Source organism: Salvelinus sp. IW2-2015, linkage group LG20 (assembly GCF_002910315.2).
Source record: "Salvelinus sp. IW2-2015 linkage group LG20, ASM291031v2, whole genome shotgun sequence".
Lineage (NCBI taxonomy): Eukaryota > Metazoa > Chordata > Actinopteri > Salmoniformes > Salmonidae > Salvelinus > Salvelinus sp. IW2-2015.
Window position 1 is genome coordinate 67,877,835 of NC_036860.1, and position 12,411 is coordinate 67,890,245.

A 12,411-nucleotide genomic window follows, 5' to 3' on the forward strand; every position below is an offset into this window, starting at 1 on the left:
ATCCTACCTGAGATCTGGCTGCACAGGATCAGTTCCCCAGTTGGTGTAGGCCGCAGGAGAAGCATCAGACCAGCTGAACTGAGTGCTGTCAATTTCAACCTGACATGATATTGTTGTGCATTTCTGTGAAAAAACAAAAATGAGAACTCATTATACCAAGGGGTAAGTTTTAGAATTACATGTAGCTAGCACGCACTGGTTGGATCAATGTTGTTTCAACTGAATTTGTCTATGTATTGTGAAGAGGGATCAATGTGGAAAATACATTTTATTTGAAAAAAAAGAAATGAACCATTACTCTTTTCATTTCAACCAGCTTTGTAATCAATTGATTAGGGTAAACCTTAAACTTAAATACATTGACTTAACCTGACTAACAGGTTGTTACATTGATCTAATTTCAACATAATCATCAGAACTATGTATACGTTGAAAAGTCCACATAGAAACATAACAAATATTTGTCATCCTATATTCTATACATATTGGGTTGTTGAAATTATGTAGAATTGTATATTTCATTAGACATATGTTATTTGACCTCGTTTCAATGTTGATAGTAAAATGGTTGTTTGAATCAAAGTCTTTGTTTCAACATCATGCCATCAACCTAAATAAAGAGTTACACTACATGATSAAAAGTATGTGGATACTCGTCGAATATCTCATTCCAAAATCATGGGCATTTATATGGAGTCGGTCCCCCCTTTGCTGCTATAACAGCCTCCACTCTTCCTGGAAGGCTTTCCACTAGATGTTGGAACATTGCTGCGGGGGACTTGCTTCCATTCTGCCACAAGAACATTAGTGAGGTCGGGCACTGATGTTGGGCGATTAGGCCTGGCTCGCAGTCGGTGTTCCAATTCATCCCAAAGGTGTTCGATGGGGTTGAACACCTTTGGTCAAGTTGGTCAGTCAAGTTCTTCCACGCCAATTTCAAAAAAACACTTCTGTATGGACCTGGCTTTGCGCACAGGGGCATTGTCATATTGAAACAGAAAAGGGCCTTCTGCAAACTGTTGCCACAAATTTGGACGCACAGAATCATCTAGATTGTCATTGTATGCTGTAGCATTAAGATTTCCCTTCACTGGAACCATGACAAACAGCCCCTACACCATTATTCATCCTCCACCAAACTTTACAGTTGGCACTATGCATTCAGGGTTCTCCTGGCATCCGCCAAAGCCAGATTCATCCATCAGACAGTGAAGCATCACTCAAGAGAACACATTTCCACTGCTCCAGCATCCCAATATTTTTTTATTTTTTTTAACCTTTATTTAACTAGGCAAGCCAATGGTGGCAAGCTTTACACCACTCCAGCCGACACTTGGTGTTGCACGTGGTGATCTTAAACTTGTGTGCAGCTGCTTGACCACGGAAACCCATTTCATGAAGCTCCCGACAAACAGTTTTTGTGCTGACGTTGCTTCCAGTGGGCAGTTTGAAATTCAGTAGTGAGTGTTGCAACCGAAGATAGACATTTTTTACACACTTCAGCACTCACGTGGCCTACCACTCCAGCAGGGCAGAAATTTGACAAAATTATTGTTGGAACGGTGGCATCCTATGAAGGAGCCACATTGAAAGCCATTCTTGCTCCTAGACATTTACATTTTAGTCATTTAGCAGACACTGTTATCCAGAACAACTTAAGTACATATATGTTCATACTTGTCCCCTGTGAGAATTGTACTCACAACCCCAGCATTACAAACACCATACTCTACCAACTGAGCGACACCAGACCCCTGATGTTTCCACTTCACAAAAACAGCCCCTTCCCTTTTTCCACATTTTGTTACATTACAGCCTTTTTCTGAAATTGATTAAATTACATTTCCCTCATCAATCTACACACAATACCCCATAATGACAAAGCAAAAACAGGTTTTTAGAAGTTTTTGCAAATTCATTAAAAAAAATCAAAAACAGAAATACCTTATTTACATAAGTATTCAGCCCCTTTGCTGTGAGACTTGAAATTGAGCTCAGGTGCATCCTGTTTCCATTGATCATCCTTGAGACATTTCTACAACTTAATTGGAGTCCACCTGTGGTAATTCAATTGATTGGACATGATTTGGAAAGGCACACACCTCTCTATATAAGGTCCCACAGTTGACAGTGCATGTCAGAACAAAAACCAAGCCATGAGGTCAAAGGAATTGTCCATAGAGCTCCGAGACAGGATTATGTTTTACGCACAGATCTGGGGAAGGGTACCAAAAAATGTCTGCAGCATTGAAGGTCCACACAGTGACCTCCATCATTCGGAAGAAGTTTAGAACCACAAAGACTCTTCCTAGCTTCACGTTTGGAGGAAACCTGGCACCATCCCCACTGTGAAGCATGGTGGTGAAAGCATCATGCTGTGGGGATGTTTTTCAGCGGCGGGGACTGGGGGACTAGTCAGGATTGAGGGAAAGAGGAACGGAGCAAAGTACAGAGAGATCCTTGATGAGAACCTTCTCTAGAGCGCTCAGAATGGGAGAAACTCCCCAAATACAGGTGTGCCAAGCTTGTAGGGTCATACCCAAGAAGACTCAAGGCTGTAATCACTGCCAAAGGTGCYTCAACAAAGTACTGAGTAAAGGTTCTGAATACTTAAGTTAATGTCATATTTAAGTTTTTTATTTGTTATAAATTTGCAAAAATGGCTAAAAACCTGTTTTGTTATTATGGGGTATTGTGTGTATATCGATGAGGGATTAAAAAAAAAAAATCCATTCTTGAATAAGGCTGTAAACTAACAAAATGTGGAAAAAGTCAASGGGTCTTAATACTTTCCGAATGCACTGTATATACTAGGTGTACTTTGGAGGTGTACCTGTGGATGTACTTCAATGCCTACCTTCAAACTCAGTGGCTCTTTGCTTGACATCATGGGAAAATCAAAAGAAATCAGCCAAGACCTCAGTAAAAAAATGGTAGACCTCCACAAGTCTGGTTCATCCTTGGAAGCAATTTCCAAATGCCTGAAGGTATCAAGTTCATCTGTACAAACAATAGTACACAAGTATAAACACCATGGGACCACACAGCCTTCATACCGCTCAGGAAGGAGACGTGTTCTGTCTCCCAGAGATGAACGTACTTTGGTGTGAAAAGTGCAAATCAATCCCAGAACAACAGCAAAGGACCTTGTGAAGATGCTGAAGGAAACCGGTAGAAATTATCTATATCCACGGGAAAACGAGTCCTATATCGACATAACCTGAAAGGCCGCTCAGCAAGGAAGAAGAAACTGCTCCAAAACTGACATAAAAAAACAGACTACGGTTTGCAACTGCGCATGGGGACAAAGATCGTACCTTTTCACTGCATCGCAGCGCTAGCTGTGCCACCAGCGCCCAGGCTCTGTCGCAGCCGGCCGCGACCGGGAGGTCCGTGGGGCGAAGCACAATTGGCCTAACGTCGTCCGGGTTAGGGAGGGTTTGGCCGGTAGGGATATCCTTGTCTCATCGCGCACCAGTGACTCCTGTGGCGGGCCGGGCGCAGTGCGCGCTAACCAAGGGGGCCAGGTGCACGGTGTTTCCTCCGACATATTGGTGCGGCTGGCTTCCGGGTTGGAGGCGCGCTGTGTTAAGAAGCAGTGCGGCTTGGTCGGGTTGTGCTTCGGAGGACGCATGGCTTTCGACCTTCGTCTCTCCCGAGCCCGTACGGGAGTTGTAGCGATGAGACAAGATAGTAATTACTAGCAATTGGATACCACGAAATTGGGGAGAAAAGGGGGTAAAAAAATTAAAAATAAAAAAAATTACAAAAATAAAAAGATCGTACTTTTTGGAGAAATGTCCTCTGGTCTGATGAAACAAAAATAGAACTGTTTGRCCATAATGGCCATCGTTATGTTTGGAGGAAAAAGGGGGAGGCTTGCAAGCCGAAGAACACCATCCCAACCGTGAAGCACGGGGGTGGCAGCATCATGTTGTGGGGGTGCTTTTCTGCAGGAGGGACTGGTGCACTTCACAAAATCGATGGCATCATGAGAAGGAAAATTATGTGGATATATTGAAGCAACATCTAAAGACATCAGTCAGGAGGTTAAAGCTTGGACGCAAATGGGTCTTCCAAATGGACAATGACCCCAAGCATACTTCCAAAGTTGCTGCAAAATGGCTTAAGGACAACAAAGTCAAGGTATTGGTTTTCTTTAATGAGTCGGATGGGAAGGATATACTCCAAGACCCCCGAACAGGCCCTCATCCCCGTCATTCGCTGGAGAAAGAAACTGAGATTTCGCGGAAAGATATCGGGGTGCCTTGTGAGGATCAGGCGACGAGTGGCTATCTGCCTTTGCCGTCTGTACTGTTAGCTAACGTTCAATCGCTGGAAAATAAATGGGACGAACTGAAAGCATGTATATCCCACCAACGGGACATTAAAAACTGTAATATCTTATGTTTCACCGAGTCGTGGCTGAACGACGACATTAATAACATACGGATGGCGGGATATACACTCTATCGGCAGGATAGAACAGCAGCCTCTGGTAAGAAATGCGGCGGGGGCCTATGTATCTTYGTAAACAACAGCCGGTGCACGATATCTAAGGAAGTCTCGAGGTTTTGCTCGCCTGAGGTAGAGTATCTCATGATAAGCTGTAGACCACACTATCTACCTAGAGACTTTTCATCTGTATGTTTCGCAGCTGTCTACATACCACCACAGACCGATGCTGGCACTAAAACCGCACTTAATGAGCAGTATACCGCCATAAGCAAACAGGAAAACGCTCATCCAGAGGTGRCGCTCCTAGTGGCCGGGGACTTTAATGCAGGGGAACTTAAATCAGTTTTACCTCATTTCTATCAGCATGTTAAATGTGCAATCAGAGGGATAAAAACTCTAGACCACCTTTACACCACACACAGGTACGCGTACAAAGCTTTCCCTCGCCCTCCATTTGGCAAATCTGACCATAATTCTATCCTCCTGATTCCTGCTTACAAGCTAAAATTAAAGCAGGARGCACCAGTGACTCAGTCTATAAAAAAGTGGTCAGATGAAGCAGATGCTAAACTACAGGACTGTTTTGATAGCACAGACTGGAATATGTTCCGGGATTCTTACGATGGCATTGAGGAGTACACCACATCAATCACTGGCTTCATCAATAAGTGCATCGATGACGTTGTCCCCAAAGTGACTGTACGTACATACCCCAACCAGAAGCTATGGATTACAGGCAACATTCGCACTGATCTAAACGGTAGAGCTGCAGCTTTCAAGGAGCGGGACTCTAACCCGGAAGCTTATACGAAATACCGCTATGCCCTCTGATGAACCATCAAACAGGCAAAGCATCAATACAGGACTAAGATCGAATCGTACTACACCGGCTCCGACGCTCGTCGGATGTGGCAGGGCTTGCAAACTATAACAGACTACAAAGGGAAGCACAGACAAGAGCTGCCCAGTGACACGAGCCTACCAGACGAGATAAATAACTTCTATGCTCGCCTCGAGGCAAGTAACACTGAAACATGCATGAGAGCATCAGCAGTTCCGGACGACTGAGTGATCACACTCTCCGCAGCCGATGTGAGTAAGACCTTAAAACAGGTCAACATTCAGATGGACGGATTACCAGGACGTGTACTCCGAGCATGCGTTGACCAACTGGCAGGTGTCTTCACTGACATTTTCAAACTCTCCCTGTCTGAGTCTGTAATATCAACATGTTTCAAGCAGACCGCCATAGTCCCTGGGCCCAAGAACACTAAGGTAATCTGCCTAAATGACTACCGATGCGTAGCACTCACGTCTGTAGCCATCGAAATGCTTTGAAAGGCTGGTCATGGCTCACAGCAACACCATTATCCCAGAAACCCTAGACCCACTCCAATTTGCATACCGCCCCAACAGATCAACAGATGATGCAATCTCTATTGAACTCCACACTGCCCTTTCACAACTGGACAAAAGGAACACCTATGTTAGAATGCTATTCATTGACTACAGCTCAGCGTTCAACACCATAGTGCCCTCAACGCTCATCACCAAGCTTAGGACCCTGGGACTAAACACCCCCCTCTGCAACTGGATCCTGGACTTCCTGACAGGCCGCCCCCAGGTGGTAAGGGTAGGTAATAACACAACCACGCCACGCTGATCCTCAACACGGGGGCCCCCCAGGGATGCGTGCTCAGAGTCCTCCTGTACTCCCTGTTCACTCATGACTGCACGGCCAGGCACGACTCCAACACCATCATTAAGTTTGCCGATGACACAACAGTGGTAGGCCTGATCACCGACAAKTTACGATGAGACAGCCTATAGGGAGGAGGTCAGAGACCTGGCCGTGTGGTGCAAGGACAACAACCTCTCCCTCAACGTGATCAAGACAAAGGAGATGATTGTGGACTACAGGAAAAGGAGGACCGAGCACGCCCCCATTCTCATCGACGTAGCTGTAGTGGAGCAGGTTGAGAGCTTCAAGTTCCTTGGCGTCCACATCACCAACAAACAAACATGGTCCAAGCACACCAAGACAGTCGTGAAGAGGGCACGACAAAACCTATTCCCCCTAAGGAGACTGAAAAGATTTGGCATGGGTCCTCAGATCCTCAAAAGGTTTTGCAGCTGCACCATCGAGAGCATCCTGACTGGTTGCATCACTGTCTGGTATCGCAACTGCTCGGCCTCCGACCGCAAGGCACTACAGAGGATAGTGGGTACGGCCCAGTACATCACCGGGGCCAAGCTTCCTGCCATCCAGGACCTCTATAACAGGCGGTGTCAGAGGAAGGCCCTAAAAATTGTCAAAGACTCCAGCCACCGTAGTMATAAACTGTTCTCTCTGCTACCGCACGGCAAGTGGTACCGGAGTGCCAATTCTAGGTCCAAGAGGCTTCTAAACAGCTTCTACCCCCAAGCCATAAGACTCCTGAACCTACCCAGACTATTTGCATTGTCCCCCCCCCCCCCCTCTTCTACACTGCTGCTACTCTCTGTTATTATCTATACATCGTCACTTTAAGAACTCTACCTACATGTACATATTATCTCAATTACACCGGTGCCCCCGCACATTGATGCTGTACCGGTACCCCCTGTATATAGCCCCGTTGTTGTTATTTACTACTGCTATTTAATTATTTCTTATTCTTATCTCTTACTTTTTTAGGTATTTTATTAAAACTGCATTGTTGGTTAAGGGCTTGTAAGTAAGCATATCACTGTAAGGTTGTATTAGGCCCATGTGACAAATAAAATTTGATTTGATTTGATATCAGTGCTTGAGGCGTCACTACAGACAGCCTGGTTCGAATCCAGGCTGTATCACAACTGGCCGTGATTGGGAGTCCCATAGGGCGGTGCACAATTGGCCCAGCGTCGTCCGGGTTTGGCAGTCATTGTAAATAAGAATTTGTTCTTAACTGGCTTGCCTAGTTAACTAAATAAATAAAAAAGTAGTCAACACAAATGAGTATTGAAGCTGATCAGTGTTGACATGATAGCTCAGCTGAATTGTACACAGCTTGTTGCCAAAGCTAAGCAGGGTACGTAGAGGTAGGCATCTGGATGGGAAACTCATTCTCACTGAAGAGCATTACCCCTCAAATACCAGTAGGAGTCACTGTTCAGGTAGGACTGTGACATCATGCATTATCCCTCAAATACCAGTAGGAGTCACTGTTCAGGTAGGACTGTGACATCACATTTGATTTCAATATAAGGCCTAAACTCTTTATTTAGGTTGATGGCATGATGAAACACTGGCATTGATTCACAAATACCATTACTATCAACTTTGAAACAACGTCAAATAAAATCTGTGTAATTAAATTCAACAATTTTAACCACCCAATATTTAATTATTCTATATGGAAATTTCCAATGCAATTTCAACGTATACATACATAGTTCTGATGATTATGTTGAAATTAGATCGATGTAACAACCTGTTAGTCAGGTTAAGTCAATGTATTTAAGTYAACGTTTTACCCTAATTTAAAAGTTTACAACGCTGGTTGAAATTAGATGAGAACAATACTGGTGGATGACTTTTTTCAAATACAATGTAATTTTCCACGTTGATTCCACGTCACAGTCCCTTGACAAATTATGTTGAAACAACATTGATTCAACCAGTGTGTGCCCAGTGGGTAATGTACATTGAAATGATATCTGTCTAAGGATTATATTTTCTTTAATTAATGAATCCTGGATTGTACTGACTATATTGATTTAGGGGCTTGGGTCTGATAGCTTTTGGATGGGTCATATACTGTATGTTTTGATTACCAGAGTGGTGTAGCCAAGCCAAAGGTCAAAGAAGGAATCGTCCAGTCTTCCTGTGATGTACTGCTCCTCTTCCGGTGATGCGATGGACACCAGGTCCGCCCCGTCTCTAACACAGTCGTGTCTGGCTCCCAACCAGCTCTTCCTGGTGTCTGTCTTTAGTTTGTAGCAGTTGGATCCATACTGGCTCCATCCGTTGGCTGTGTCGCACGTTGTTGGAGGATTAGCTGAGGAAAGGAGTGAAATGTGTACGTATATCATCCACCTTCTTAGGTCCCATAAGCTTTATTGTAGACAACATATTATCTCAATTACAAAGAAAGGTCTTTGTTTCTGGAAATTTTGAGCCTGTAATCGAACCCACAAATGCTGATGCTCCAGATACTCAACTAGTCTAAAGAAGGCAAGTTTTATTGTTGCTTTAATCAGCACAACAGTTTTCAGCTGTGCWAACAAAATTGCAAAAGGGTTTTCTCAATTGCACATATGTCGATTGGCCAGTTAAACCTACGGTTGGGGCGCTTGCATATATACTTCCGCCGGCTAGTGCAGAYGTCATCATTCCATTGTCCTTGTTCTCCCCCCACCACCTCCCCACAATCCTCGTTGTCCTCCCAGTTGTCAGGATTCCCTGGTTTCCAGTATCTGTGTCGAGGGCACAAAGCACACATGAGAAAATCAGAGGTGAATATTAATAATCATGTGGTCAAATGATGGCTTGATACCCAACCAYCCTGGGAAGTATGGTGCCCATCAACCAATCACCAACAACCTTCACACAACAAAAGGCTACTATGGAGTGTTACTGTGCTTGATACAAGTCAATGATTAACAGCACTTGATTACCCCCAACCAAATGGTTCATTTCATGGAACCATAATTTGCTGATGTGTTTCAATATAGTGTCAGATYATTGAAGATCATAAGATGGCTACGTACGCTAAGAAGGGGAGGAAAGTGTTCCCGTCAGTCCACTCCCACACTCCCTCAGCAGCRATGTCATTCAGACCGATCCAGAAAATCTCTGTACCAACCTGAGTCCGTACCCATGTCTACCAGGAGAGAGCAGAGGTCACAGTACAGAGTCATATACAGTAGTTATGAACTAGACTACTGTAGAACGCATCTCAAACCCAGAAGCTCACCCTCTCATGAATGTCCAGGATGCTCATCAGATGGCTCCCCCGTCCCACACAGTCTGTGCGGGCATCATCCCAGGACTTTGTGTCGGTAGAGAAGTAGTAACACTTGTCCTCATTGGCCCTCCATCCCTCCTCACACTGACTGAAGGCTGACAACACAACAATCACAGGTGTGTTTAGCTGCAGGTCTAACTGATCATAGTTCAGTTTATGGGAAAATAACAAAGCAAATACAATAAGATCTATGGAACATTATAAACTGGGTGGTTCGGTCCCTGAATGCTGATTGGCTGAGAGCCGTGGTATATCAGACCGTATACCACAGGTATGACAAAACATTTATTTTTCCTGCTCTAATTACGTTGGTAACCAGTTTATAATAGCAATAAGGAACCTCTGGGGTTTGTGGTATATGGCCAATATACCACGGCTAAGGGCTGTTCTTAGGCACGACCTTGTGCATTATTGCTTAATTACACAACAAGAAAAAATAAATWACTTCAGTCCAGTATAACTGACCGTAACTTATCATGGCTATTCCCAGTGTTGTTATTTTTATCCTTATTTCTATTGGGTTACATGAGGAAACATTCCACAACCTCTTCGTGCCAAGGTTGAAAGGGCATCGTGCCCTCCTTCCATCATAAACTTTAACGCTAATGTGGATGCAACCATGATTACGGATAATCCTGAATGAATCGTGTATAAATGATGAGTGAGAAAGTAACGGAGGCACAAAGATCATACCTCCAAGACATGCTAACCTCTCACATTAGAATAACAGGGGAGGTTAGCATTTTATATCATACCCAAGACATGCTAACTCTCACCATTAGAAATAACAGGGGAGTTAGCATTTTATATCATACCCCCAAGACATGCTAACCTCTCACCATTAGAATAACAGGGGAGGTTAGCATTTTATATCATACCCCAAGACATGCTAACCTCTCACCATTAGAATAACAGGGGAGGTTAGCATTTTATATCATACCCCCAAGACATGCTAACCTCTCACCATTAGAATAACAGGGGAGGTTAGCATTTTAATATCATACCCCCAAGATGCTAACCTCTCACCATTACAATAACAGGGAGATTAGCATTTTATATCATACCCCCAAGACATGCTAACCTCTACCATTACAATAACAGGGGAGTTAGCATTTTATATCATACCCAAGACATGCTAACCTCTCACCATTACAATAACAGGGGAGGTTGTATTTTTGGGGGGGGTATGATATTTATACCTGTGTAACTTTCTCATTCATCATTACACACAATTCATTCAGGATTATCCGTAATCATGGTAGCATTCACATTATGTAGACGTGATAAGAAACATATTATTTCTTATTTACAATAAAAGTGACTCCAAAATGACACAATACATTATTTACCATTCATTTCTATTGGGCACAAAATCATCTGAACACAACCAAAAACAAACAGCAAATGCATCTAACAAGTTTGAGTCACAAACTTGATGTAATCATTGCATGCTAGGGAAATAGGACAAAATAGTACACTTTTGATTTCTTTAAAGCACATATAAGTGAATCTGTCCAAATACTTATGACACCTTCAAATGAAGGGGACTCAATACATGAAGTGCTTTTCATTTCTAAACGGTACAAACAGATTTGTAGGAAAATACCCTCAAATAAAAGGTGACATTCTGTACTGTTGCCTCATGAAACATTTGATCTCAAATCCAAAATGCTGGAGCATAGAGCCAAATGTAAGGTTTTAGCTTCACTTGTCCAAATAAATACATAGGGCAGCGTAAGTATTCCATGTAAAYTATAGCAATGTGAACTTGATATTAAACTAGATGAATTTAGGTTCTATAGAAAGATAATTTTGGATATAAATAATGATTATACTTACCACAATTGATCAGACTACAGAGGGTGAAAAGCAGTAGCAACATGCTATGTGTTTTATCCAGCRGATCAATATATAGTCTTGGTTTAGTTCTCAGGGTCTAATACATCCTAAAGGAGTAGTCTTCTCAACGTTCTCTAGAAATGGGTATGTACCTGCTGCAACTCAATACAGCTTTGAGCATCCTGGCACAGTTTCTCTTCTTTTAAGAACCAGCCCAAGGTCCAAAGATTGAGGGGCAGTAAACCAGGGATGACAAACACTTGACCTGAGCTGTGATGCCAAACCATCACCAAAAGTGGCCTACTGTTGGCGGGGTTAAGTCCACATGTCTTTAAAGTACATAAAGGTGCTCCGCAGGGGTCGATACTAGGACCTGTTCTTTTCACTATTTATAGAAACGCTATTGGTCAATCTGTTGTAAATGTAATCTACAGTGCCTTCAGAAAGTATTAACACCCATTGACATTTTCCACATTTTGGTGTGTTACAGACAGAATTTAAAATGGAATTTATATACTTTTTTTTGTTACTGGCCTATACACAATAACCCATAATGTCAAAGTGGAATTATGTTTTTAGAAATTTTTACAAATGAATTAAAWWGAAAATCTGAAATGTCTTGAGTGAATAAGTATTCAACCCCTTTGTTATGGTAAGCCTAAATAAGTTCAGGAGTAAAAATATGCTTAACAAGTCACATAATAAGTTGCACAGACTCACTCTATATGCAATAATAGTATTTAACATTGTTTTTTTAKGATTACCTCATCTCTKTACCCCACACATACAATTATCTGTAAGGTCCCTCAGTCGAGCARTGAATTTCAAACACAGATTCAACCACAAAGACCAGGGAGGTTTGCCAATGCCTCACAAAAAAAACAGTCATTGAATATCCCTTTGATCATGATGAAGTTATTAATTACACTTTGGATGGTGTATCAATACACCCAGTCACTACAAAGATACAGGCGTCCTTCCTAACTCAGTTTCCGGACAGGAAGGAAACTGCTCAGGGATTTCATCATGACTTTAAAACAGTTACAGAGTTTAATGGCTGTGATAGGAGAAAACTGAGGATGGATCAACAACATTGTAGTTACTCTACAATACTAACCTAACT

At 42.8% G+C, this 12,411-nt stretch overlaps 1 protein-coding gene across 1 annotated transcript in view; it reads right to left on the reverse strand.

The window, feature by feature from the left end:
* LOC111981947 (lymphocyte antigen 75) overlaps positions 1-11,466 on the reverse strand; it is a 32,273-nt gene extending 20,807 nt beyond the window's left edge. The window contains exons 1-6 of the mRNA XM_024013449.2: positions 11,289-11,466; positions 9,399-9,544; positions 9,193-9,305; positions 8,765-8,898; positions 8,257-8,480; positions 8-123 (exon numbers count right to left, since the gene is read on the reverse strand). Of these exons, the coding sequence (XP_023869217.1) occupies positions 8-123; positions 8,257-8,480; positions 8,765-8,898; positions 9,193-9,305; positions 9,399-9,544; positions 11,289-11,331 (776 nt within the window). The 5' untranslated portion in view covers positions 11,332-11,466. The remainder of the gene's footprint in view (positions 1-7; positions 124-8,256; positions 8,481-8,764; positions 8,899-9,192; positions 9,306-9,398; positions 9,545-11,288) is intronic.
* Between the last annotated feature and the right edge of the window lie 945 nt (positions 11,467-12,411).